At 42.5% G+C, this 22,826-nt stretch overlaps 1 protein-coding gene across 1 annotated transcript in view; it reads left to right on the top strand.

Moving 5' to 3' along the window:
* PIK3R2 (phosphoinositide-3-kinase regulatory subunit 2) overlaps positions 1–22,826 on the top strand; it is a 65,012-nt gene that overhangs the window by 33,034 nt on the left and 9,152 nt on the right. The window contains exons 7-15 of the mRNA XM_073636884.1: positions 2,213–2,298; positions 2,679–2,781; positions 8,923–9,021; positions 9,181–9,361; positions 9,450–9,575; positions 9,663–9,805; positions 19,611–19,787; positions 21,179–21,250; positions 22,655–22,825. Coding sequence (XP_073492985.1) covers positions 2,213–2,298; positions 2,679–2,781; positions 8,923–9,021; positions 9,181–9,361; positions 9,450–9,575; positions 9,663–9,805; positions 19,611–19,787; positions 21,179–21,250; positions 22,655–22,825 — 1,158 coding nt within the window. The remainder of the gene's footprint in view (positions 1–2,212; positions 2,299–2,678; positions 2,782–8,922; positions 9,022–9,180; positions 9,362–9,449; positions 9,576–9,662; positions 9,806–19,610; positions 19,788–21,178; positions 21,251–22,654; position 22,826) is intronic.

The raw sequence follows: 22,826 nt of genomic DNA, 5'->3' as shown, positions 1-22,826 counted from the left end.
TGGAATCAGAGTCTATGCCTCTACAGTATGCTGCTCTTAGATGAGGTAGCAAAAACTTGGTGACAGATTCCCTTTAATGAGTGGACCTTTAGTATGGTCATTAGATAATATAAACATCCCTATCAATGATGCACACTTACGAGGATCACACACTCCTGAATATGAAGAACTGGTCTGCTGGGCAGTATGGTCACCAACACAGCAACGTTGTTAGGTTTTATCAGGTTGTTCAACAGTGACTGCAAAGAAAAGACAAACCTAAACCGGCCATTGTGTCGTGGGGCCTTTCCCGTGACACCAGAGAAATGGTGTGATTGCACAGATACATTTCCCCCATTAACCTTGCAACGCTAAAAAAAGAATTTTCCAAGATCCAGGTACACTTTTCAAAACTGCTTACATATGCTGAATCCATGGAGATAAAACACCTCTTATTCATGCCAAGTGTTTAAAAAATCTGTTTCCACCCCAGAGCGTGACGCTCCTGCCGCCCCTAGTCTTCTGGGTAATCCTATCACTATGCATGACTATGGCTGCCAGTCCTGAGTGTTATTCCCAGACATCCAGCACTGTGAAAGGTTTTCTGAAACTCACCTTTTCTCTTTGGGCAAGTAATTATTATGAAAGCCGACTGTAAGGCTGGATTCACACAATGTGTTTTGCCGATCTGGAGTTTTATATTCCAGATACCAGGCTAGCCATGCATAAAACTAGGAACTTATTGGAGAGTTTCCAATCAGATCATGAGGGCAGTACATTAGACTAGGAATCAGCTGCGTGTTTCGGAGTTTGTCGTCTTCTGTCATTTTTGTGGGTTATGTTTTTTTTCTGTTTAAGCACACACAGAAATGGTCCGTACTAGACTAAAGGCAGCCAAGACCTCGGGCAGATTGGGGAGTGTCACGGAAAGACATTGCTGCAGCACTACAACCAGAAGTTTAAAGGGAATGTGTCACTAGATAATCTAATGAAAATGTTTCTGTGTTGCTATCCATATTCAAGAAACAAAAAAAGAGAAACCTTGCAATTTTCACACTGACCACTAGGACATTTCCTTTACTCACACTAGTTCTGAACAGAAGACTTTTCAGCAGTCTCGTTATCAAGCATGATTAATATAAAAGGTGATACTTTTATATACAGTAGATAACACATGATCCACCATTCACAATGGCCCCTTTCACAGTGACCTTTGCTCAGTTGAGCGCTTGCTCATTCAACACTCCACTACAATCCAGTAGGGTCTGACGTCCATGAGTCCAATATTGGTCCTTTAGGTCAGTGGGAAATTTGCAAGATATTTTTTTTTTAATGTCATAGGGAAGAAAAAACATTTAGGAAGAATCAGATGTGTAAGTTACTCTTTAAGTGTGGAATTTCTGTATAAAATATGGAATGTGTAAGAATCCTCAGCCAAATTGTTCCTTTCTACACCATGTACATGCAACTGGTCTAATGTAAATATATATAATATATGTAACTTTATAATATATATAAAGTGTGTGTGTGTATATAATATAATGTGTGTATAATATAATGTGTGTGTTTTTTTTTTTAAGTGGAAATCCCCTTTAAAAATGTGTTCACCAAATGATAGCACTCATGTAAAATAAAAAAATCAGACACTACTACTCACTGTGCCCAAGTCCAACACCGGCTCTACACCACTATTCCTGTCTGTATTTTAGATGCAGCGGTGACATGTCACCACTACAACCAATCACTGAGCTCGGTGGCTCAGTCAAAGATTGATTGGCTGCAGCAGTGATGTGTGCTGTTGACGTGACATGACAGCTGCAGCCAAAACACAGAGATGGGACCACTGTGTGGTTTTGTAATTGTCCGTGAGTGCTATCGCATGAGGAACACTTTTTTTTTTCTTAAAGTGGAAAACCCCATATAAGAAATTTAATTAATCAAGTTGCTCTGCTGATATGAAAAAAAAAATATATAGTTCATATCTGCTCTAAATAAGCATTAAATAATATGGAATTAAAATTCATGTATATAGGACACATATAATCGGAAAGGATTGCCTTCATGTTGTAGGTTTCTATACACATCGGCCAGCAGGTGTCCTCCTCACTCGTTATTCGCATGAAGTCCTTACAATAGTTTAGTAGACTTTACGTATGGCCTGAATCATTTCTCTCCAGCACATACAGGGTAGGGAGCACGTTTCTATCATGCTTATTCTTTATATTCTGTTTAGGGCGGAAGCTTTGCCAGATTATCCTGCTCTGCTCCTGGAGCTCCTGCTTCAGGATAATGAAGTTCCCCAAGATCAGCCTCCTCCAGGTACAACTTCATTGGAATAGTGTCTTGTTCAGTGTGTCCTGTACTGTTGCTAGCTTTATATACCGTAATTAGGCTACATCTGTCGGCCATAGGCTCCCGTGTTAAAAATAAATAATAAAAAATAATCAAATGTCTTGGCAGATTGTAAAACGTTATAGTAATGTCTACCAGCCTGATGATGATCAGAAGGACTTCTTTTGACCTCTGATGGGTCAGGAGAGCACTTATGAATCCGTTTTCAACTTGTACATTCGGAGCTTTCCTAGCCAGCTTGGAAAACCTAGACTGCAAGCTTAGCGTGAAAGTTGGTTAATCAGGTTTAGGTTTATATGCTTTTGATTAGAAAGATTTTTTTTTTAATTTCTGGCTGCTTTTTCTAGCTCTCCCTCCCAAACCAGCAAAACCCAAATTGCCAGGTTGTACGATCAATGGAGTCGGAGGAACACTGCAGGAGGCCGAGTGGTACTGGGGAGACATCTCTAGGTGAGGCTGGTATTTTATGCAGCATGTCAGCCTGGAGTTAAATAATGGCCAATACAACATTGTCAACTTTGGTGTTATTGAAATTGTAGATTTGTGTCCCTTGCAGGGCTCAATTTTAACCCCTTAATAACATCTGACGTACTAATACGCGTCTGTGCCCTGGGACTTAAGAGCCAGACCCGTATTAGTACGTCATCGCGATCGCGCGCGCACACAGGCTGTGCGGGCGCGATCGCCGCCGGGTGTCAGCTGATTGTCACAGCTGACACCCGGTACTATGTGCAGGGAGCGGTCCTGCACCGCTCCCAGCACATTAACCCCCGTGATGCTGCGATCGAAGTCGATCGAAGTCGATCGCGGCATTGCGGGGGCAAGGGGAGGTGATCGGCGATACTCACCTCCTCTTCCGGCTTCCAGCGCAGTCTGCAAAGGCTTCCCGGGTGTTGCCATGACGACCCGATGTCGTCATGACAACATCCGGGTCACCAGAGAGCAGGAAGATTGCTTGGACATGCGCAGTGCATCTCCAAGCAATCTTCACACTGTGCACTTCTGACAGCCTTCATGGCATAGGGATGGTGCTCCATTCCTGTGCCATGCAGGCGATCAGAAAAAAAAAAGTGAAAGTCCCAGAGTGGGACAAAGTAATAAAGTGTATAAACTGTGTGAAAGTGGGAAAAAAAAAAAAAAAAAAATGTGCAAAAATATTATAAAAAAATAAAAAAAATAATACACCAAAAATAAAAATATAATGTACCCATCAATAAATATTATTATAAAAAAAATAAAAAAAAAAACAATAAAAGTACACATATTTGGTATCGCCGCGTCCGGAACAACCTGACCTATAAAACTGTCCCACTAGTTAACCCCTTCAGTGAACACGGTAAAAAAAAAAAAAAAAAAACGAAGCAAAAAACAATGCTTTATCACCATACCGCCAAACAAAAAGTGGAATAACACGCGATCAAAAAGACGCATATAAATAAAAATGATACCGCTGAAAACGTCATCTCGTCCCGCAAAAAACAAGCCGCCATACAGCTCCATCAGCCGAAAAATAAAAAAGTTATAGCTCTCAGAATAAAGCGATACTAAAAAATATTTTTTTCTATAAAATAGCTTTTATTGTGTATAAGCGCCAAAACATAGAAAAATGATACAAATGTGGTACCGCTGTAAACGTACTGACCCGAAGAATAAAGCAACCTCATCAATTTTACCACACGCGGAACAGAATAAAAAAAAAAAAAAAAAAAACAATTCCTGAATTGTTGGTTTTTGTTTATTCTGCCTCCCAAAAATCGGAATAGAAAGCGATCAAAAAATGTCACATGCCTGAAAATGGCACCAATAACAACGTCAAGTCATCCCGCAAAAAACGAGCCGTCACATGACTGTCTGCCAAAATCTGGAAAAATTATAGCTCTCAAAATATGGCGATGCAAAAACTAGATTTTACAAAAAATGCGTCTTTTAGTGTGTGACAGCTGTCAGTCATAAAACCCCATATGATTCTGGCATTGCTGTAATCACACCGACCCGAAGAATAAAGTCGTCTAATCACTAATACCGCACAAGGAACGGCGTCAAAAATAAACTCTTGGGTTAGGATTGGGCTAGGGTTAGGGCTGGGTTTGGGGCTAGGGTTGTGCTGGGGCTAGGGTTGTGCTGGGGCTAGGGTTGTGCTAGGGTTAGGGCTGGGGTTGGGATTTTTTTCAAAAGTAAGAAAAAAAGATGACGATATGGCGACTAGTGTTGAGAGCAAGTGCTCGCTACTTGAGTTTGCATCGGGTGCTCTGGTATGCATTGAGTATCGTGGGTATTTGAGTGACATGCTCGAGTCTCTGCCCCATATGCTTCGCGGCCAAAAAACTTTACGGGGATTGCCTGCCATGCACGAGCGATCCCCGCATGTTTTTTTTTGGGTGTCTAATAACCGTGAAACATGCGGAGCAGGGACTCGAGCATGTCACTCGAGTACCCGATGCAAACTCAAGTAGCGAGCACTTGCGCTCAAGAATAATGACAACTTATTCAATATGATGACCTAATGTAAACAAATAATGTGCCGTACCTTTGGGTTCAAAATGTTCACTATACACCTTAATAAAATCCTTGAGGGGTATAGTTTCCAAAATGGGGACACTTGTGGGGGAGCTCCACTGTTTAGGCACATCACGGGCTCTCCAAACGCGACATGGTGTCCGCTAACAAATTGAATGGAAAATCGGCTCAAATTGTTAGCGGACGCCATGTTGCGTTTGGAGAGCCCTGTGTGCCCAAACATTGGAGCTCCCCCACAAGTGACCCCATTTTGGAAACTAGACCCCCCAAGGCACCTATCTAGATGCATAGTGAGCACTTGGAACCCCCAGGTGCTTCACAAATTGATTCGTAAAAATGAAAAAGTGAAAAAAAAAACACTTTTTCATTTTTATGAATCAATTTGTGAAGCACCTGGGGTTCCAAGTGCTCACTATGAATCTAGATAGGTGCCTTGGGGGGTCTAGTTTCCAAAATGGGGTCACTTGTGGGGGAGCTCCAATGTTTGGGCACACAGGGACTCTCTAAATGCAACATGGTATCCGCTAACAAATTGAATGGAAAATCGGCTCAAATTGTTAGCGGACACACATTGCGTTTGGAGAGCCCCTCTGTGCCCAAACTTTGGAGCTCCCCCACAAGTGACCCCATTTTGGAAACTAGACCCCCCAAGGCACCTTTCTAGATGCATAGTGAGCACTTGGAACCCCCAGGTGCTTCACAAATTGATTCGTAAAAATGAAAAAGTGAAAAAAAAAACACTTTTTCATTTTTATGAATCAATTTGTGAAGCACCTGGGGTTCCAAGTGCTCACTATGAATCTAGATAGGTGCCTTGGGGGGTCTAGTTTCCAAAATGGGGTCACTTGTGGGGGAGCTCCAATGTTTGGGCACACAGGGACTCTCCAAATGCAACATGATATCCGCTAACAAATTGTCGGCTCAAATTGTTAGCGGATATCATGTTGCATTTGGAGAGTCCCTGTGTGCCCAAACATTGGAGCTCCCCCACAAGTAACCCCATTTTGGAAACTAGACCCCCCAAGGCACCTATCTAGATGCATAGTGAGCACTTGGAACCCCTAGGCGCTTCACAAATTGATTCGTAAAAATGAAAAAGTGTTTTTTTTTTTTCACTTTTTCATTATTACAAATCAATTTGTGAAGCACCTGGGGGTTCCAAGTGCTCACTATGCATCTAGAAAGGTGCCTTGGGGGGTCTAGTTTCCAAAATGGGGTCACTTGTGGGGGAGCTCCAAAGTTTGGGCACAGAGGGGCTCTCCAAACGCAATGTGGTGTCCGCTAACAATTTGAGCCGATTTTCCATTCAATTTGTTAGCGGATACCATGTTGCATTTAGAGAGTCCCTGTGTGCCCAAACATTGGAGCTCCCCCACAAGTGACCCCATTTTGGAAACTAGACCCCCCAAGGCACCTATCTAGATGCATAGTGAGCAGTTGGAACCCCCAGGTGCTTCACAAATTGATTCATAAAAATGAAAAAGTGTTTTTTTTTTCACTTTTTCATTGTTACAAATCAATTTGTGAAGCTCCTGGGGGATCCAAGTGCTCACGATGCATCTAGATAGGTGCCTTGGGGGGTCTAGTTTCCAAAATGGGGTCACTTGTGGGGGAGCACCAATGTTTGGGCACACAGCGGCTCTCCAAACGCAACATGGTGTCGCTAACAATTTGAGCCAATTTTGCGTTAAATTTGTTAGCGGACACCATGTTGCATTTAGAGAGCCGCTGTGTGCCCAAATATTGGAGCTCCCCCACAAGTGACCCCATTTTGGAAACTAGACCACCCAAGGCACCTATCTAGATGCATAGTGAGCACTTGGAACCCTCAGGTGCTTCACAAATTGATTCATAAAAATGAAAAAGTGTGTTTTTTTTCACTTTTTCATTGTTACGAATCAATTTGTGAAGCACCTGGGGGTTCCAAGTGCTCACTATGCATCTAGATAGGTGCCTTGGGGGGTCTAGTTTCCAAAATGGGGTCACTTGTGGGGGAGCTCCAATGTTTGGGCACACAGGGACTCTCTAAATGCAACATGGTGTCCTCTAACAAATTTAACGGAAAATCGGCTCAAATTGTTAGTGACACCATGTTGCGTTTGGAGAGCCGCTGTGTGCCCAAACATTGGAGCTCCCCCACAAGTGACCCCATTTTGGAAACTAGACCCCCCCAAGGCACCTATCTAGATGCATTGTGAGCACTTGGAACCCTCAGGTGCTTCACAAATTGATTCATAAAAATGAAAAAGTGTTTTTTTTTTTTCACTTTTTCATTGTTACGAATCAATTTGTGAAGCACCTGGGGGTTCCAAGTGCTCACTATGCATCTAGAAAGGTGCCTTGGGGGGTCTAGTTTCCAAAATGGGGTCACTTGTGGGGGAGCTCCAAAGTTTGGGCACACATGGGCTCTCCAAACACAACATGGCGTCCGCTAATTATTCAAGCAAATTTTACAATCAAAAAGTCAAATGGCGCTCCTTCCCTTCCGAGCCCTGCCGTGCGCCTAAACAGTGTTTTTTCCCCAAATATTGGGTATCTGCGTGCCCAGGGGAAATTGCACAACAAATTTTGGGGTCCATTTTTTCTTGTTACCCCTGTGAAAATAAAAAAAATTGGGTCTAAAGTAACATTTTTGTGAAAAAAGTTAAATGTTCATTTTTTTCTTCCACATTCAAAAAATTCCTGTGAAGCACCTGAAGGGTTAATAAAGTTCTTGAATGTGGTTTTGAGCACCTTGAGGGGTGCAGTTTTTAGAATGGTGTCACTTTTGGGTATTTTCTGTCATAAAGACCTCTCAAAGTGACTTCAAATGTGATGTGGTCCCTAAAAAAATGGTTTTGTAAATTTTGTTGGAAAAATGAGAAATCGCTGGTCAACTTTTAACCCTTATAGCTCCCTAACAAAAAAAAATTTTGGTTCCAAAATTGTGCTGATGTAAAGTAGACATGTGGGAAATGTTATTTATTAACTCTTTTGTGTGACATATCGCTCTGATTTCAGGGCTTAAAAATTCAAATTTTGAAAATTGCAAAATTTTCAAAATTTTCGCCAAATTTCCGTTTTTTTCACAAATAAACGCAAGTGATATCGAAGAAATTTTTCCACAATCATGAAGTACAATATGTCACGAAAAAACAGTCTCAGAATCAGGGGGATCCGTTGAAGCGTTCCAGAGTAATTACCTCATAAAGTGACAGTGGTCAGAATTGTAAAAATTGGCCCGGTCATTAACGTGCAAACCACCCGCGGGGCTTAAGGGGTTAATTGGTTTGTGCAGTGTAAATGGGTGACAGAAGTAAGTAGCTTAAAGAGGACCTTCATAGGCCACAGAAAGGTCTATGGGTCATTGTAGAATTGAAGCGCTCCTAAATCTGCATTATATATTTTTATCTAATATAGATCTATACCTATGTCTAGATCTCTCTCTCTCTCTATCTATCTATCTATCTAGTAGATATGACATATGTTCATGCACAGATCAGCATACAACAACTTCTTAGCAACTCTAGGTCCATCTATGTTGAGTAAGGGTGTATTTCAGGCATGGCAGATGTCCTGGAGAAATTTCTCCCCTGTACATCTGAATGAAGCCTGGAGAAATCTATACTCATGCATGAAGCAACCTCATTCAGGAGCATAAATCAGATTTCTCCATTCATCAAGTAACCCTATTCATTCATGCATGCAACAGAAATTTAGCCAAAAAACATATTCCATGTGAGAAGAAACCCTCATATAAGTAACTATAAAGGCCCTTGATACAATCTTTGTATACCTAGGTGTTTCCAAGAAACACAGGAGGCTTACATCCATATGGGACTGCTGATATCCATTTTACATTTTCCAGTTTACAAACTGGTCAATAAAATAATAGATTAATTGCCACGACAAATTTGTGCTCAATTCCAGCTGTGTGGGTGTACATGTATATATAATATATATATTAGTGCATAAGTAAATTTTTTAAAATATTTTTCATTATTAAAATTGAAATAAATCAAACAATGTTATGTAATACCATATGTATAAATACCAAGCATTACATTTGTCAATTTTGTTAATGTATGGTTTTAGGGAGGAAGTAAATGATAAACTTCGGGATACACCAGATGGAACATTTTTGGTGAGGGATGCTTCTAGCAAAATTCCAGGGGAGTACACCCTTACCCTAAGGTAATCTAGCTGTTCATGACTGCATGTACTTTGTGCTGTTATCATAGTCTACTCACCCCTTCAAAAGATGGCGGTAAAATCTGCAATTTTCCGAATTGATCAATGTTCATATTCTTCTGCTACTATCAGTGCTAACTAATGTTGACTTTTTTATTTTAGGAAGGGTGGGAATAATAAGCTCATCAAAATATTTCACCGGGATAACATGTATGGTTTTTCGGAACCTCTGACTTTTACGTCTGTGGTGGCCCTAATTGCGCATTATCGTTACGAGTCTCTAGCTCAGTACAATGCTAAACTGGACACCAAACTTCTCTACCCCATGTCCAAATACCAGCAGGTAAGGTATGGTGTGGGTTTCATCGCTATATGCATGTTTGTCTTAATGTAGCTAACTTTTTTTTTTTTTTTAATGTGTGACAATTCAGGACCAGATAGTGAAGGAAGACAGCGTGGAGGCCGTCGGGGAGCAGCTTAAAATTTACAGCCAGCAGTACAGAGATAAAAGCCGGGAGTTTGATTCCCTTTATGAAGAATATACCAGGACAACTCAGGTAATCCCTTCACAAGTATTTAGCTTCTAGCTGGTTATTCTGCTTTTCACAAGTTATAAATCACACCCAACCTTCTGTTTTTAACAGGAATTGCAAATGAAGCGGACAGCTATTGAGGCTTTTAAAGAAACCATCAAAATCTTTGAGGAGCAGTGTCAGACCCAAGAAGCATTTACAAAGGACTATATTGAGAAGTGTCGCAGAGAGGGCAACAACCAGGAGATAGAAAGGTCAGGATATTTTCAGATATTTTTCATGCATTAAATTTTAATTAATAATTCTGCTGGTTCACAGTTGCCAAATGACAACTTACTTCCTTGCATACAGTTTTTTTTGTGCATTTTGGCAACTTTGGTACAGGAATTTTCCAGGTTTCAAACTAGATGCATTCTGTAGGTTTGTTCATGGCCAGAATTGGTATGCAAGTTGGAATTTGGTCTGCAAAAAAAATTAAATCAATAATCACCTCTTTGTAGACCATGTACCGGGTTGGTCCCTCCCAGAATACAGCAGGCCGAGGACAAAGACCACGACCTGGCAATTTGTTAAGGAACTATTTATGGAAATGGAGTTACCCCAACAACGCACGAAAGAAACAGTTAAATTTCACACACACCTAGCCCGGGTTGGCTAGGACCCCTGCACTGCACAACCGATAGTGGATCCTGGACTTGTCAGTTGGAGCGTAGTTTCAGCCTGATCGAACAGAGGGGGGCTCTGCACGTCACAGCAGATGCTGATCGGACTGTAGTTGTCCCCCCCAAAGTAATTTTTCCTCTCTAGCAGGAGTCACAGGAACAGGTACGCTTTTCTCCAGTACCCTGTTCAGTCTCTAGCAAACAGCGAACTTGCAGATCCCAGAAAAATCACAGTTGAAAATGTCTTACTCCAGTCAGCTCTCTGCTCTGCCAAGAACACCATGAGGTCTGCAATAGTCTATTCAAGAGGCAACAAAGACCTCTTGTGGCCGGAGTCCAAAACCGCAACAATGTGTATTAATAATAATCTTTATTTTTTTATAGCGCCAACATATACCGCAGCACTTTACATACATTATCATCGCTGTCCCCATCTCACAATCTAAATTCCCTATCAGTATGTCTTTGGAGTGAGAGGGGAAACTGGAGTACCTGGAGGAAACCCACGCAAACACGGGGAGAACATACAAACTCCTTGCAGATGTTGTCATTGGTGGGATTTGAACCCAGGACCCCAATGCTGCAAGGCTGCAGTGCTAACCACTGAGCCACCATGCTGCCTGTATTTATTATCATCTCATATCTTCACTTAACTCACCTTGTCGCTCCTTGCTGCCTGGTCCTTTTCTTTCCACACCGCATCTCTGGCCTCTTCACTATCGGCAAGGACATCTGGTCACATGTCCCGGCCTATGGTGAAGAGAAAGGAGCTGCGGCATGATGGAAAGAAGAGTGCCTGACGGCGGGCGAACAGAGAGGGGAGTATTCTTTTTTTTTTTTTTTTTTGAGCATATAATGTTTGGAACTAGGGGACAAACTTGGGTCGGATGTACAAAGGATCACTGAAATAAATTTTACATTTTCCTATCACCCATTACAGCATCCACAACGAGAGAGGGGATCCGCCCTTCCAGGACAGGAAACCTACAGAATAAAAGGGTGGCGCCTCTCCACCACCTCAGTTGGTTTCCTGTCCTTCAGGGGGAAACTTGTAAAAACGGCGGCAGAAGAAAGAAGAGATTATTTCCAGACCTGGGCTGGTCGGTTTCCAATAAGGCACGGTCTCTGCTGCGGCCGGCACCAGGGACCTGGAAGCGCCATGGTGGGTCCAAAGAAGCCTGTTCTGTCGGACGGGGGCGAGCAGCAGCCACACCATTACCTTATCGTGGCCTGGCAGCCGCGCATCCCGGTTGCGCAGGCGCAAGACGCTATCCAGGAAATCGCGCCCTAAGACGCACCCCGGTGAAAAAAGAAGTAGCGGAGACCCATGTCTTCTAACATGTTCCGGCTACTGTTTTGTACCAGCCTGCGGCCCTGATGACGAGTGTACCGGAGCGTCCTTGATGGGAGAACCTTAGACAGGCTTACCTGTTGAAGATCCGGATACGACTGAGTGGCGCCCCTGCCTCGGGTCGGCAGCTCCAGTTCCGTGCATCAGTGGAGAAGCTGCTGTTGAACTGCGCCTCTGTCTGGGGTCGGCAGCTCCAGCTCTGCACGTCAGTGAGAGAGCAGCTGTGGAACTGCGCCCCTTTCTGGGGTCGGCAGCTCCAGCTCCGTGCATCAGTGGAGAAGCTGCTGTGGAACTGCGCCCCTGTCTGGGGTCGGGGTCATAGCACATCATAGCGCCTCATAGCACATCTTAGTGCCTCATGGTGCATTCATAGCGTAGTGCCTCATGGCGCATTCATAGCGTAGGGCCTCATGGCGCATTCATAGCGTAGGGCCTCATGGTGCATTCATAGCGCCGTATAGCGCCTGTTAGTACCTCATGGGGCCTCATAGTGTCTCTCGGTGCTTCAGGGTGCCCCTGTGCCTTGTAGTGCTTTATAGGGTGTCTGTGCCTTGTAGCGCCCCTGTGCCTCATAGTCCCGCTTTGTAAAGGTACTGGTTCCACAACTAAGTTATGTCTGACAAAACAAAGTTCAGCGACTATAAACTGTTCATGGCAAGCTTACCGAATTTAGAATGAAAAATATCCTAGCCTCTATTTTGAGACAGGGTGACAGTATTCCGGGCTGGTGATCAGCTGGCTCGGTGGAATGCCGATTGGAGGCAGGGGACAATAAGAGCGCTTCCTTAGTTTTGCAGGTTAATAATAAACCTGGTTAGGGTTTCACTCTTAAAGGTAGGAGGCATCACGTAATGCTCATACAGTCATTGTGGGTTTGGTCCAATCGAGCACAGTTTTATTGCTTTTTACAGGTTGCACAGAAGTCATAAACATTAATATTTCTGGTCTTGTCCAAGCTCTGACTACTAAATAGGACCCTGACTATTCATATACAGCTCAGCTAACCCAGCTTGATCAAACAAAACAATATTTATCCAGGGCAACCACTGATACTTATGGAGTCTGGCCTGTGTCTCTGATTAGCTCTAAAGGCCCCGTCACTCTTAGCGTCGCTGCAACGATCCCGACAACGATACGACCTGTCAGGGATCGTTGCTGCGTCGCTATGTGGTCGCTGGTGAGCTGTCAAACAGGCAGGCTCACCAACGATCAGGGGAGCAGCGACATCGTGGAAAGAATCTTTCCACGATGTCCTGCTCCTGGTTACGAGCCTGCTGAAGCAAGAGCAGGCTGGTAACTATGGTAAACATCGGGTTACTAGGGGCACACGCGCTCCTAGTAACCCGTTGTTTATCATGGTTACTGCTCACTTTAGCAGGCTCGTAACCATAATAAACAACGGGTTACTAGGTGCGCTTGTGCCCCTAGTAACCCGATGTTTACCATAGTTACCAGCCTGATCGCTGCTCCCGCTGGTCACACACAGCGATGTGTGCTGACCAGCGGGAGAGCAACGACCAAAAAATGGTCCAGGACACTTTGCAGCGATCAGCGACCTCACAGCAGGGGCCTGATCGCTGCAAAGTGTCACACATAGCGACATCGCTGGTGAGGTCGCTGTTGCGTCACCAAAACCGTGACACAGCAGCGATCTCGCTATGTGAGACGGGGGCTTAAGACACATACCGTCTGCTCTGCTTTCCAGCAGTCTGACTAAGGTGAATGCCTAGCCTGCTCTGGTGCTTAGCTCTCCAGGTGCCCTAATCAAGACCTGTAAAGCTATTATTAAACCCAGGCCTACCTGGATTTGCTACAATCCGAATGGGCTGTACAGATTCCTGGGAGTTATATCATTGGAAATGGACTCGATAAGACCTGCTAGTAAATCTGCAGTTCCAGATTGCTATATAGTAGTATAGGCATTTAAGGCGGTATACAATCAGGTTACAATTCACATGAAACATAATTTCCTGAGAATAGTTCTTGCCATAAAATGAGGATTTAGGCTTTCAGTTTGTGTCCTTCCGTTCAGATGTTAATGAGCCTTAAGGCTTTATGGAGAATTAAGGCCCCGTCACACTAAGCGAGATCGCTGCTGAGTCACAAGTTTTGTGACGCAACAGCGACCTCCGTAGCGATCTCGCTACGTTTGACACTTAGCAGCGACCAGGCCCCTGCTGTGAGATCGCTGGTTGTGTCGGAATGGTCTGGACATTTCTTTGATCGTTGAGGCCCCGCTGGGTAGCATGCATCGGTGTGTTTGACACCTTACCAACGACCTTGTTGACGACTCAGACACAGAAACACTTAGGCGTGCATCGTTATACAGATCGTTACGGGTCGCCGCATCGTTGCTGCGTCGTTGGGAAGATCTGACTGTTTGACATCTCACCAGCGACCACATAGCGAAGCAGCAACAATCCCTGACAGGTCGTATCGTTGTCGGGATCGCTGTAGCGTCGCTTAGTGTGACGGGGCCTTTATAGTTGTTAGGACAACTCTCATATCAAAGGAAGAGTCATTGACAATAGTTTACCTCAACTATTTCGGGATTATGGGCTGATCCATCGAGCGCTGCCGAACTCACTGGGCAGTGAGTAAGATTTATGGTCTCCCAAGGTAGAATAAGGAGTCCTGCTATATGTCAAAATTAATAAGCAGTCTGGCCACAACTCTGAACAAGGCAATATTGCTGTTAATAACTAATCTCCTACATTCCAGTAGTAGCATGGTCATGGGTACACACCCGTGGGCTGCCTCTAAAGACCCGATTCCTCTAACCTAAAGAAGCTTTAGGCAGTACATAAGAAAGCTCCATTTATCTATGCATGGTCACCATGCAAAGGTCTTGTCATACAACAGAGTAGCTTTATCTTGCGTAAACCATTATGGAGGAACTCTGCCAAGATCCCTAATGACACTTATGTCTAATCAGTTCAGATGGCGAAGTCTCCCCTTTCATTTTTAACAGCACCTCATATAAAGAGGAAGAGAATTGCAAGTGGACCTTTTTAGCCGTAGACTACTGGAACAGTGTCCAACCTGCATTGAATAAGCAAGGAATGTGAAAGTGAGTTTTGGATCTAGGCCCATTTTCAGTCCAAAGATGGCACCCTGGGATCTGAATCCAGTGCTTACGGCTCTGCAAAGCCTTCGCTTGAACCCATGGATTCAGGGTCTTCACATTAAAGACTATTATCCCGGTGGCCCTGACTTCAGCATGGTAAGTTAGTGACATTCAAGCTTTGTCGGTTAATCCTTTGTTTATACAGATCCTAGAAGTTGGGCCGGTTCCGGAGCTACCCTATCTTCCGAAGATGGCTTCCAATTTCCATAGAAGTCAGGAAATTGTGCACCCTACTTTCTGTGCTAATCCGGGGAATCCATGGCAGAACAATAAGAAAGCGGATGTCCCCATCAAGCATTTTGTAAGGTTGCGATTCAGCCTTCACCTTGCACCTTCTATAGACACTATAGGCTTGATCTGGGATCCTCTGCTGTCCTTTCCTTTAGGAAAACTGTTCTACAGGCTGTGGTCCCACCCTAACTTTAAAGTTTTTTCTCTGTAAATCTCTCGTTATAGGTGCTGTCATGGGTGATAGGAAAACACTAAATTACTTACCGGTAATGTGATTTTCCTGAGCCCATGACAGCACCCTTATATTCCCTCCCATCACTGGTAGAAGTTGATCACTTCATTTCCTTCGTGGTGTTTGATTCACGCGGTGTGTAGAAGGAAAAATCATGGGATATATAACTATTAAGTACTGTCCTCTCATGCTCTGTAAACAACTGAGGTGGTGGAGAGGCGCCGCCCTTTAATTCTGTAGGTTTCCTGTCTTGGAAGGGCGGATCCCCTCTCTCGTTGTGGTGCTGTCATGGGCTCAGGAAAATCACATTACCGGTGAGTAATTTAGTGTTTCGCTCCCCTTTCATCGCAATTATTATCATATATCGGACACAGTTTTTTGTCTTGTCCTTTCAACACAGGCAGGCCTAGTAATAGTGATTAGTGATTTGGGTTGACAGCTGTTAGCTGCTCTCCCCGCCAGCAGTCACCATGCAATAAAAATAGGCATCTGAATTGAGTCTGTAAAAAAGAAAAAAAATCTACGCACATGCTTCAAGAACTACCCTATTAATAAAAAGTTCTGTGACAAATCTGTGTGAATTTACCGTTGCAACTTTTTTTTTTTTTTTAAAGTGCGACTGAATCGAACATGCATGTATTGAGTAATATCGTGAGCTAAGCAATTGGGTTATATGACTTCAAAATTAAGAACTATTGTCTGTTTTAACAGAATATATATTTTTTTTATTTGCTGTGCCCATGTTGGGAAAATGCCACAAAAGAAATATGCATTTCAAGATTTAGTATATGTATTGCACAGAGAATAGATTATACAGTGTGCCAGCCAATAAGGAACACATTGTCATTAATATAATAAATCATAAGCACACTGTACCAGTGTAAGCTAACTCTTAAAGGACCACTATGGGATTGAGGCTATGCAGCCTTGAGAAAATGTAAAAAATGACCTCCGCTCCACACAGCAAACACTGATTCGGCAGGTCACAAATGCGGTAATGTGACATCAGAGTGCCACTGAATACAGCAGAAGATGGCGACTGGTGCGTACATTACTACACTCATTACACATATGCACCTCATTGCTACCAAAGAGAGAAATGAAAAATCTTACTGGAGGAGTCCTTTAACAGGTTAGTCACTACTTGGACAACCCTCTTCTTAAATTATGTAGTTCCATGAGCAAATTAAAAAAAATTATACTCCCCTCTCGCATGATCACCATTCCAGTGATGTTGGCGTTGGGTCTCCCAGAGCTTGCGTGTCATTGTCACGTGAGTGCTGCAGCCCTGAAACATCCCCCAGATGTCCTAGTTTCTGCCAAGAGAAGTGCGTGTGCTATGAGACCTGTCATTGCTGGGATAACACCGGTGTGGGAGGTGAGGCTAAGGTCTCATTCACATGTCAGTAATTTTGCTTCAGTATTTGTATGCCAAAGTCAGGAGTGGAACTTACAGAGAAAAAGTATAATTGAAAGATTGACACCTGTTCTGTGTTTTGGAGACACTTCTGGTTTTGGCATACAAATAATGATGAAATACTGATCAAAAATACTGATGTGTGAATGAAGCCTACGGTTTATTTATTTTATTTAAGGGACTATTTTAAATTAAATTTTTGTATAGATTTTAAGCTCCTTCACATGCAGTATTATTGGTCCCTTGTATGTTTTCCAAAGGTGTGTATACGTTGTAGACTAGCACTCGGTCTGCCATTGTATGCTGCACCTACTACTGAATTAATCTACTTAGAAACATTCTTTCTGGGTGGAATACCTCCATATACAGCAACTACAATTTTTATTTACTCTTAAATTTGGTGTGAAAAAGACCTCCGCATTCCCCCTTATGAAGTCTATTGGCGGCATACTATCAGAGCCTTAATATGCTGGTGTGTGGAGCACTAAGTGTCTTTTACTGCTAAAACACTGACTGATTTTGATTATGAACTGATAAATCTAAAAACCTAATGGTCATATACTGCTCCATACAATCGAGGTGCTAACATATGAAACTATAAGAATGGGAATCGGATTCCGTTACGAAACCGTTCCCAAATGTTCAGCTGGGAAAAATTTCTTTTTGTTCTGACTATGTTCAATCCTGTCTTGTTTTTGGCTCTGTTCACATGGGTCAGGGCTTGCTGCTATGTTTTGTCTGATGTGTTGTACAGACACACTGGAACTTTCTGTTATGATTTCTACCATTTTAAACAGGTCACAATTCTATGCTTCAATTCAGATTTGAAGGAATTACCTCCAAGGGAAATGTGAACATTGCCTGAAATATATGGCTCCTCTATTATTGTGACTACCTAGTGTAATTCATGCTTTCTTGCCTTCAGTTCCTTTGAAGATTGATTAGAGACGTGTGATAACACCTAAGAATCTCTACACTCCCTGACAGAAGTTATGTCGCTTATCCATGTTATGTGAATGAAAGCTTATAACCTGACGTTAAATTCATCCATTGGTTTTATAAATTACTCTTTTGAAAGCTGAAACCCTCACAAATTTGGTTTAGGTTAAGAAAATAAATTGGCATCAATGCTGAAATATTGATCATTCAATGAACGCAGAATGGTCAGATTTTGGCAAGACAAAAGTTTTGTCGCCCACAGAAAGTAATGTGATATTCAAACAAATAATTATCTTAAAATACAAATATATGTTGCATAACATTGGTGAATGAAGTTGTGGTGCTATTAGAGTCATATTTAATATTTTGTGTGACTTCCATGAGCTTGAAGGACTGCATCCATGTGGTTCAACAATGATTCATTCAATTTATTAATGAAGTCATCAGGAATAGCAAAGAATGCCGTCTTACATGCCTCCCAGAGGTCATCTAGATTCTTTGGTTTTGTCTTCCAAGCTTCCTCTTTCATCCTACCCCAAACATGCTCAATGATGTTCATGTCTGGTGACTGGGCTAGCCAGTCCTTCAGCACCTTGATCTTTTTTGCCTGGAGGAACTTTGTTGTAGAGATGAATGTATGAGATGGAGCACCATCCTGCTGCAGAATTTGACCCCTTTTATGATTTGGAATGTAAGAGGTAGCTAATGCTTCTTGATATTTTAGGCTATTGATATTGCCTTTCACCTTGCAAATGTTTCGCACACCCCCATACTGAATGTAACCCCAGACCATGATCTTTCCACCACCAAATTTAACTGTTTTCACGGTGTACTTTGGATCCATACGGGCTCTAGTAGGTCTCCTGCAGTATTTGCGGCAGCTGTGGTGTAATTCTACTGAAGATTCATCAGAGAAATCCACCTTCCAGCGTCCATCTGTTTAGCAGGCTGTGGGACTTTGCAAATGCCACTCAGTTTTTTTATTTGCCTTTTGTTTAGTGCTGGCTTCTGGGCACTGATTCAACCATGGAGGCCATTTCGAGACAGAATCCTACAAACTATTCTAGTTGACACAGGGACTTGAGGTGACCAGGCCTGTTGGAGCTCTGCTGCAGTGGAAGAGGGGCTTGCTTTGGATTTTCTAACCAACAAACGTTCCTCCTGAGCAGTTGTCTTGCGGGGTCTGCCGGACCTGGGCTTGTCAAACACATCTCCAGTCTCTTCAAATCTTTTTTTAATTCTTTGTACTTGACGCTGAGACACATTAAAGGTGCCAGCCACCTCTGCAGTGGATCTGGTCTTCAGCCTCTTGATAATCAAGGCTTTGGTCGCAGGGTGGATGTTTGGCATGTTGTCAGAGCTCAGGTTGCAGTTCAAGTGAAGGTCTGGGGTGCTGCGTTTCTTTTTATACACACCCACTAATTAACCGATCATTTACTGAGCACTGGTGAGGATGTAAACTAGGATTGGGTGCATTATATGACCAGGCGACAAAACTTTTGTCTTGCCAAAATCTGACCATTCTGTGTTCATTAAATGATCAATATTTCAGAATTGATGCCAATTTATTTTCTTAACCAAAACCAAATTTGGGAGGGTTTCAGCTTTCAAAAGAGTAATTTATAAAACCAATGGATGAATTTAACGTCCGGTTATAAGCTTTTATTTACATAACATGGATAAGCGTCATAACTTCTGTCAGGGAGTGTAGGAGGAACGTCCATTTTTGATAGAAGAGGATGAGACCCGTGTTTTTTTAGTTATCAGTATATCATTGGAGGCATTAGTGTTAGACCTATTATGGCATACATGTCAAACTCTGGCCCACAGGGTGGTTTTATTTGGCCCTTAACACCAGAACCACCACCCCATTTTTCTGTATGGAGGACAATGTGGTGTCCATAATACTGTATCGAGCATTATGTGGGGCCCATTATTCTGTGTACTGATTGGCCCGCGACTTGTTCCAAGTTTTTCATTTCGGCCGTCTGTGTATTTGAGTTTGACATCCCTGTGTTATGGGATAATTTAATCATATATGTGTGTATGTGATATCTTGATCTTGTCTCACTGTACTTCTCTCTATCCAATTTTGAACAGAGTCATGATAAATTCTGAAAAACTAAAATCACGGGTAACCGAGATCCACGACAGCAAAAAGAAACTGGAGCAGGACCTAAGAAAGCAGGCAAATGAAAACCGAGAGATTGACAAGAAAATGAATAGCTTGAAGCCGGACCTGATGCAGCTTCGGAAACTTAGAGATCAGTATCTTGTGTAAGTGACTTGGTTCAGTAGTTCTTCTGCCTCATTTGATCCCTGTGCTTTTTTTCATAATGCCTTTATCATTTTTCAGTTTCATTTATAATTTATATAGAATTACTGACATGAAGCCCCAAAATATATCTGTCCCTCTGAACTGTTCTTTGTTAAGTACCTGAACTAATTTGTAAGACCTAGTACTAGTAAATTAGTGTAGGGAGTACAATTGAGGGAGAAAGGTTGAACTTGATGGACCTAGGTCTTTATTCAACCTACGTTGCTATATTATTAATTAAAAATGAGACTGAACGGAGCCACCAATTTAATATGTATGACGGGGTATTCTAACTCTCCTCTGAATGCAGAAGGTAGGGGATAGGAGAATTGGTGATGCTGGATTTCAACATGTCTAGTCCATTGTTCCCACCAAAGATTATCTGCCTCCAGAAGGGCCTGGCATTGGCTTAAGCCCCCTTCACACTAAGCGAGATCGCTGCTGAGTCACAAGTTTTGTGACGCAACAGCGACCTCAGTAGCGATCTCGCTACGTTTGACACTTAGCAGCGACCAGGCCCCTGCTGTGAGATCGCTGGTTGTGTCGGAATGGTGTGGACATTTCTTTGATCGTTGAGGCCCCGCTGGGTAGCATGCATCGGTGTGTTTGACACCTTACCAACGACCTTGTTGACGACTCAGACACAGAAACACATAGGCGTGCATCGTTATACAGATCGTTACGGGTCGCCGTATCGTTGCTGCGTCGTTGAGAAGATCTGACTGTTTGACATCTCACCAGCGACCACATAGCGACGCAGCAACGATCCCTGACAGGTCGTATCGTTGTCGGGATCGCTGTAGCGTCGCTTAGTGTGATGGGGCCTTTATTCCCAGGACCCTATTGATGTAAACATACACGCCCTGCTGAGGAGTGCATGGCTTTTGGTAGAGTTATGGTGCAAGGTAATTGTATTGCCTGAACATTGTGTTGTCGTGACACTGGGCTACACACTTTTTTTTTTTTGCATTATTCATACATCTTGTTGAAGCCAAATGTTCTCATCTGTGGCCAGTTTTAGATGTGATTTATTGGGGCAATTTATCCAAAGAGGTGCAATGGAAAAGTGGTGTTTTGGCCATAATAGCTGAAATCTGCTTGGCTGCTTAGAATAACGACTTCTTGATAAATGTAACCCAAAGCCTCAGGAGACTCTTTACTATAATATTGTGTGATTTAGTGACATTGGTTTTGTAGTTTGTTTCCTTGCATGCTTTTTGTTATGCTTTTTGTGTGTTTTCCATTTTTTCTTTTCTGCATCAATGCTAACACTTTTTATCAGTTTGCTCCCTTGATGTAAACTTTTACTTTTTCAATTTCTGATTAATGATTATTTAATTTGCTGTTTTAGTTGGCTGGTTGGGAAAGGTGCTCGACAGAAAGATATCAGCGAGTGGCTGGACTTGAAGAATGAGCCTGAAGAGTAAGTGTTAAAGAAATAATTAATAGTGATGATCGAGTATGACTCATTATCCCTTTCAGCGAGCACACGTGGGTTCTCGCCAAGTATTTTGGCGTGCTCTGCGTTTCATTCGTAGTTGCTGCGCCTGCAAGTGTCACGGCTGCTAAACAGTTGTGATACATGCAGAGATAACCTGGCGAACAGGCTATATCTGCATGTGTTACAGCTGTCGAACAGCCGTGACACTTGCAGGCGCGGCGACAGTGAATGAAACGCCGAGCACGCCAAAATACTTGGCGAGAACCCGAGTGTGCTCGCCGAAAGGGTTAATGAGGCATACTCGATCGTCACTAATAACAAAAATCTTACCTTCACCATGTATGTATCTCTGTGGGAGACTTATCTACTGTAATAGCTCTTGGAAAATGTGGAATTGAGATACGTAAAATCATTAAATTATATTTTGATGTACGATGGGGTATTGATATATAATTGGTCTAGTCTAGAAAAAAGCTAAGTTTTGAAAGTAATGCTATTTTATTCAACATAATCACCTTTCAATGCATCGATCAAAAAGTAATTCTTATTCTTTAAGAAAAAAACGTATCTTGTTCTGCAAACAATGACTCCACAGCATCAATTACCAACTATCTAGTTTGTCATAGATGTTCGTCCTTGCAATGATTTTTTGTTTTGGAAAGAGGTAATAATCAGATGGGGCCAAATCGGGCAAATATGGCGTATGATCAACAATTTGACAGCTGATTACATTATTGCGTTTTTGCAGGACAATACGAGACTTTGGTAGGGGTGGGAAGGGGAGGTAAGTGTACCCTTGGCGGGATGGCTTTTACGTTTTTTTTGATCAAACACTATTTACTACGTACCCTATGTTATTTATATGCACTATTGCTTTTTACTTACTTACAGCAGGGTATATGTTCATTTTGTTTCTATCTTAGGTTTAGAAATATTCAACACCCATTATTTATCAATACCTCCTTGTATGTCTTTTCACATATACTGAGCATGCTTGTACCTATGTATCTACTATTGAATTGCATCATAAAAGGTAGAGACAGTTCTTAGATGAAAACCTGACAAGCAGGTAAAAGATGTCTAACCACTTACAAGAGCGTTTGTGAGATATTTTTAATTAAAAATAGGTTTTATTACAAGTGGATACCTGGTCTGCAAAAAAATAAAGACCTACACTATACTCCTAAACAGATCCTTGAAGAGGCATGCTACCTAGATCTTTATTTTGCTTGCTAGTGAACAGCAACTACTGATCAAGTCCTGTAGGGCTACAACATATCTACAAGTATCCAATACCCCTTTACTTTTTCTTATGGCGGGACTGTAAAAAGGGCTGGCAACTTGGTGATAAGCAAGATGATGCATCATTACTTTCTTCCTTTTAAGTCCATACTCTATAATGGATGACGATGAAGATCTCCCTCACCATGAAGAAAGAACCTGGTACATGGGAAAGATGAAACGTGAACAGGCTGAAGAAATGCTTAGTGGGAAGTCAGATGGTACTTTTTTGATTCGAGAGAGCAGGCAGAAAGGTTGCTATGCGTGCTCAGTTGTG

Source organism: Phyllobates terribilis, unplaced genomic scaffold, assembly GCF_046119375.1.
Source record: "Phyllobates terribilis strain yellow unplaced genomic scaffold, ASM4611937v1 Scaffold_1__5_contigs__length_1240528914, whole genome shotgun sequence".
NCBI lineage: Eukaryota > Metazoa > Chordata > Amphibia > Anura > Dendrobatidae > Phyllobates > Phyllobates terribilis.
Note: the sequence above shows the minus strand (reverse complement) of the source record. Positions and strands in the feature narration are given on the sequence as shown.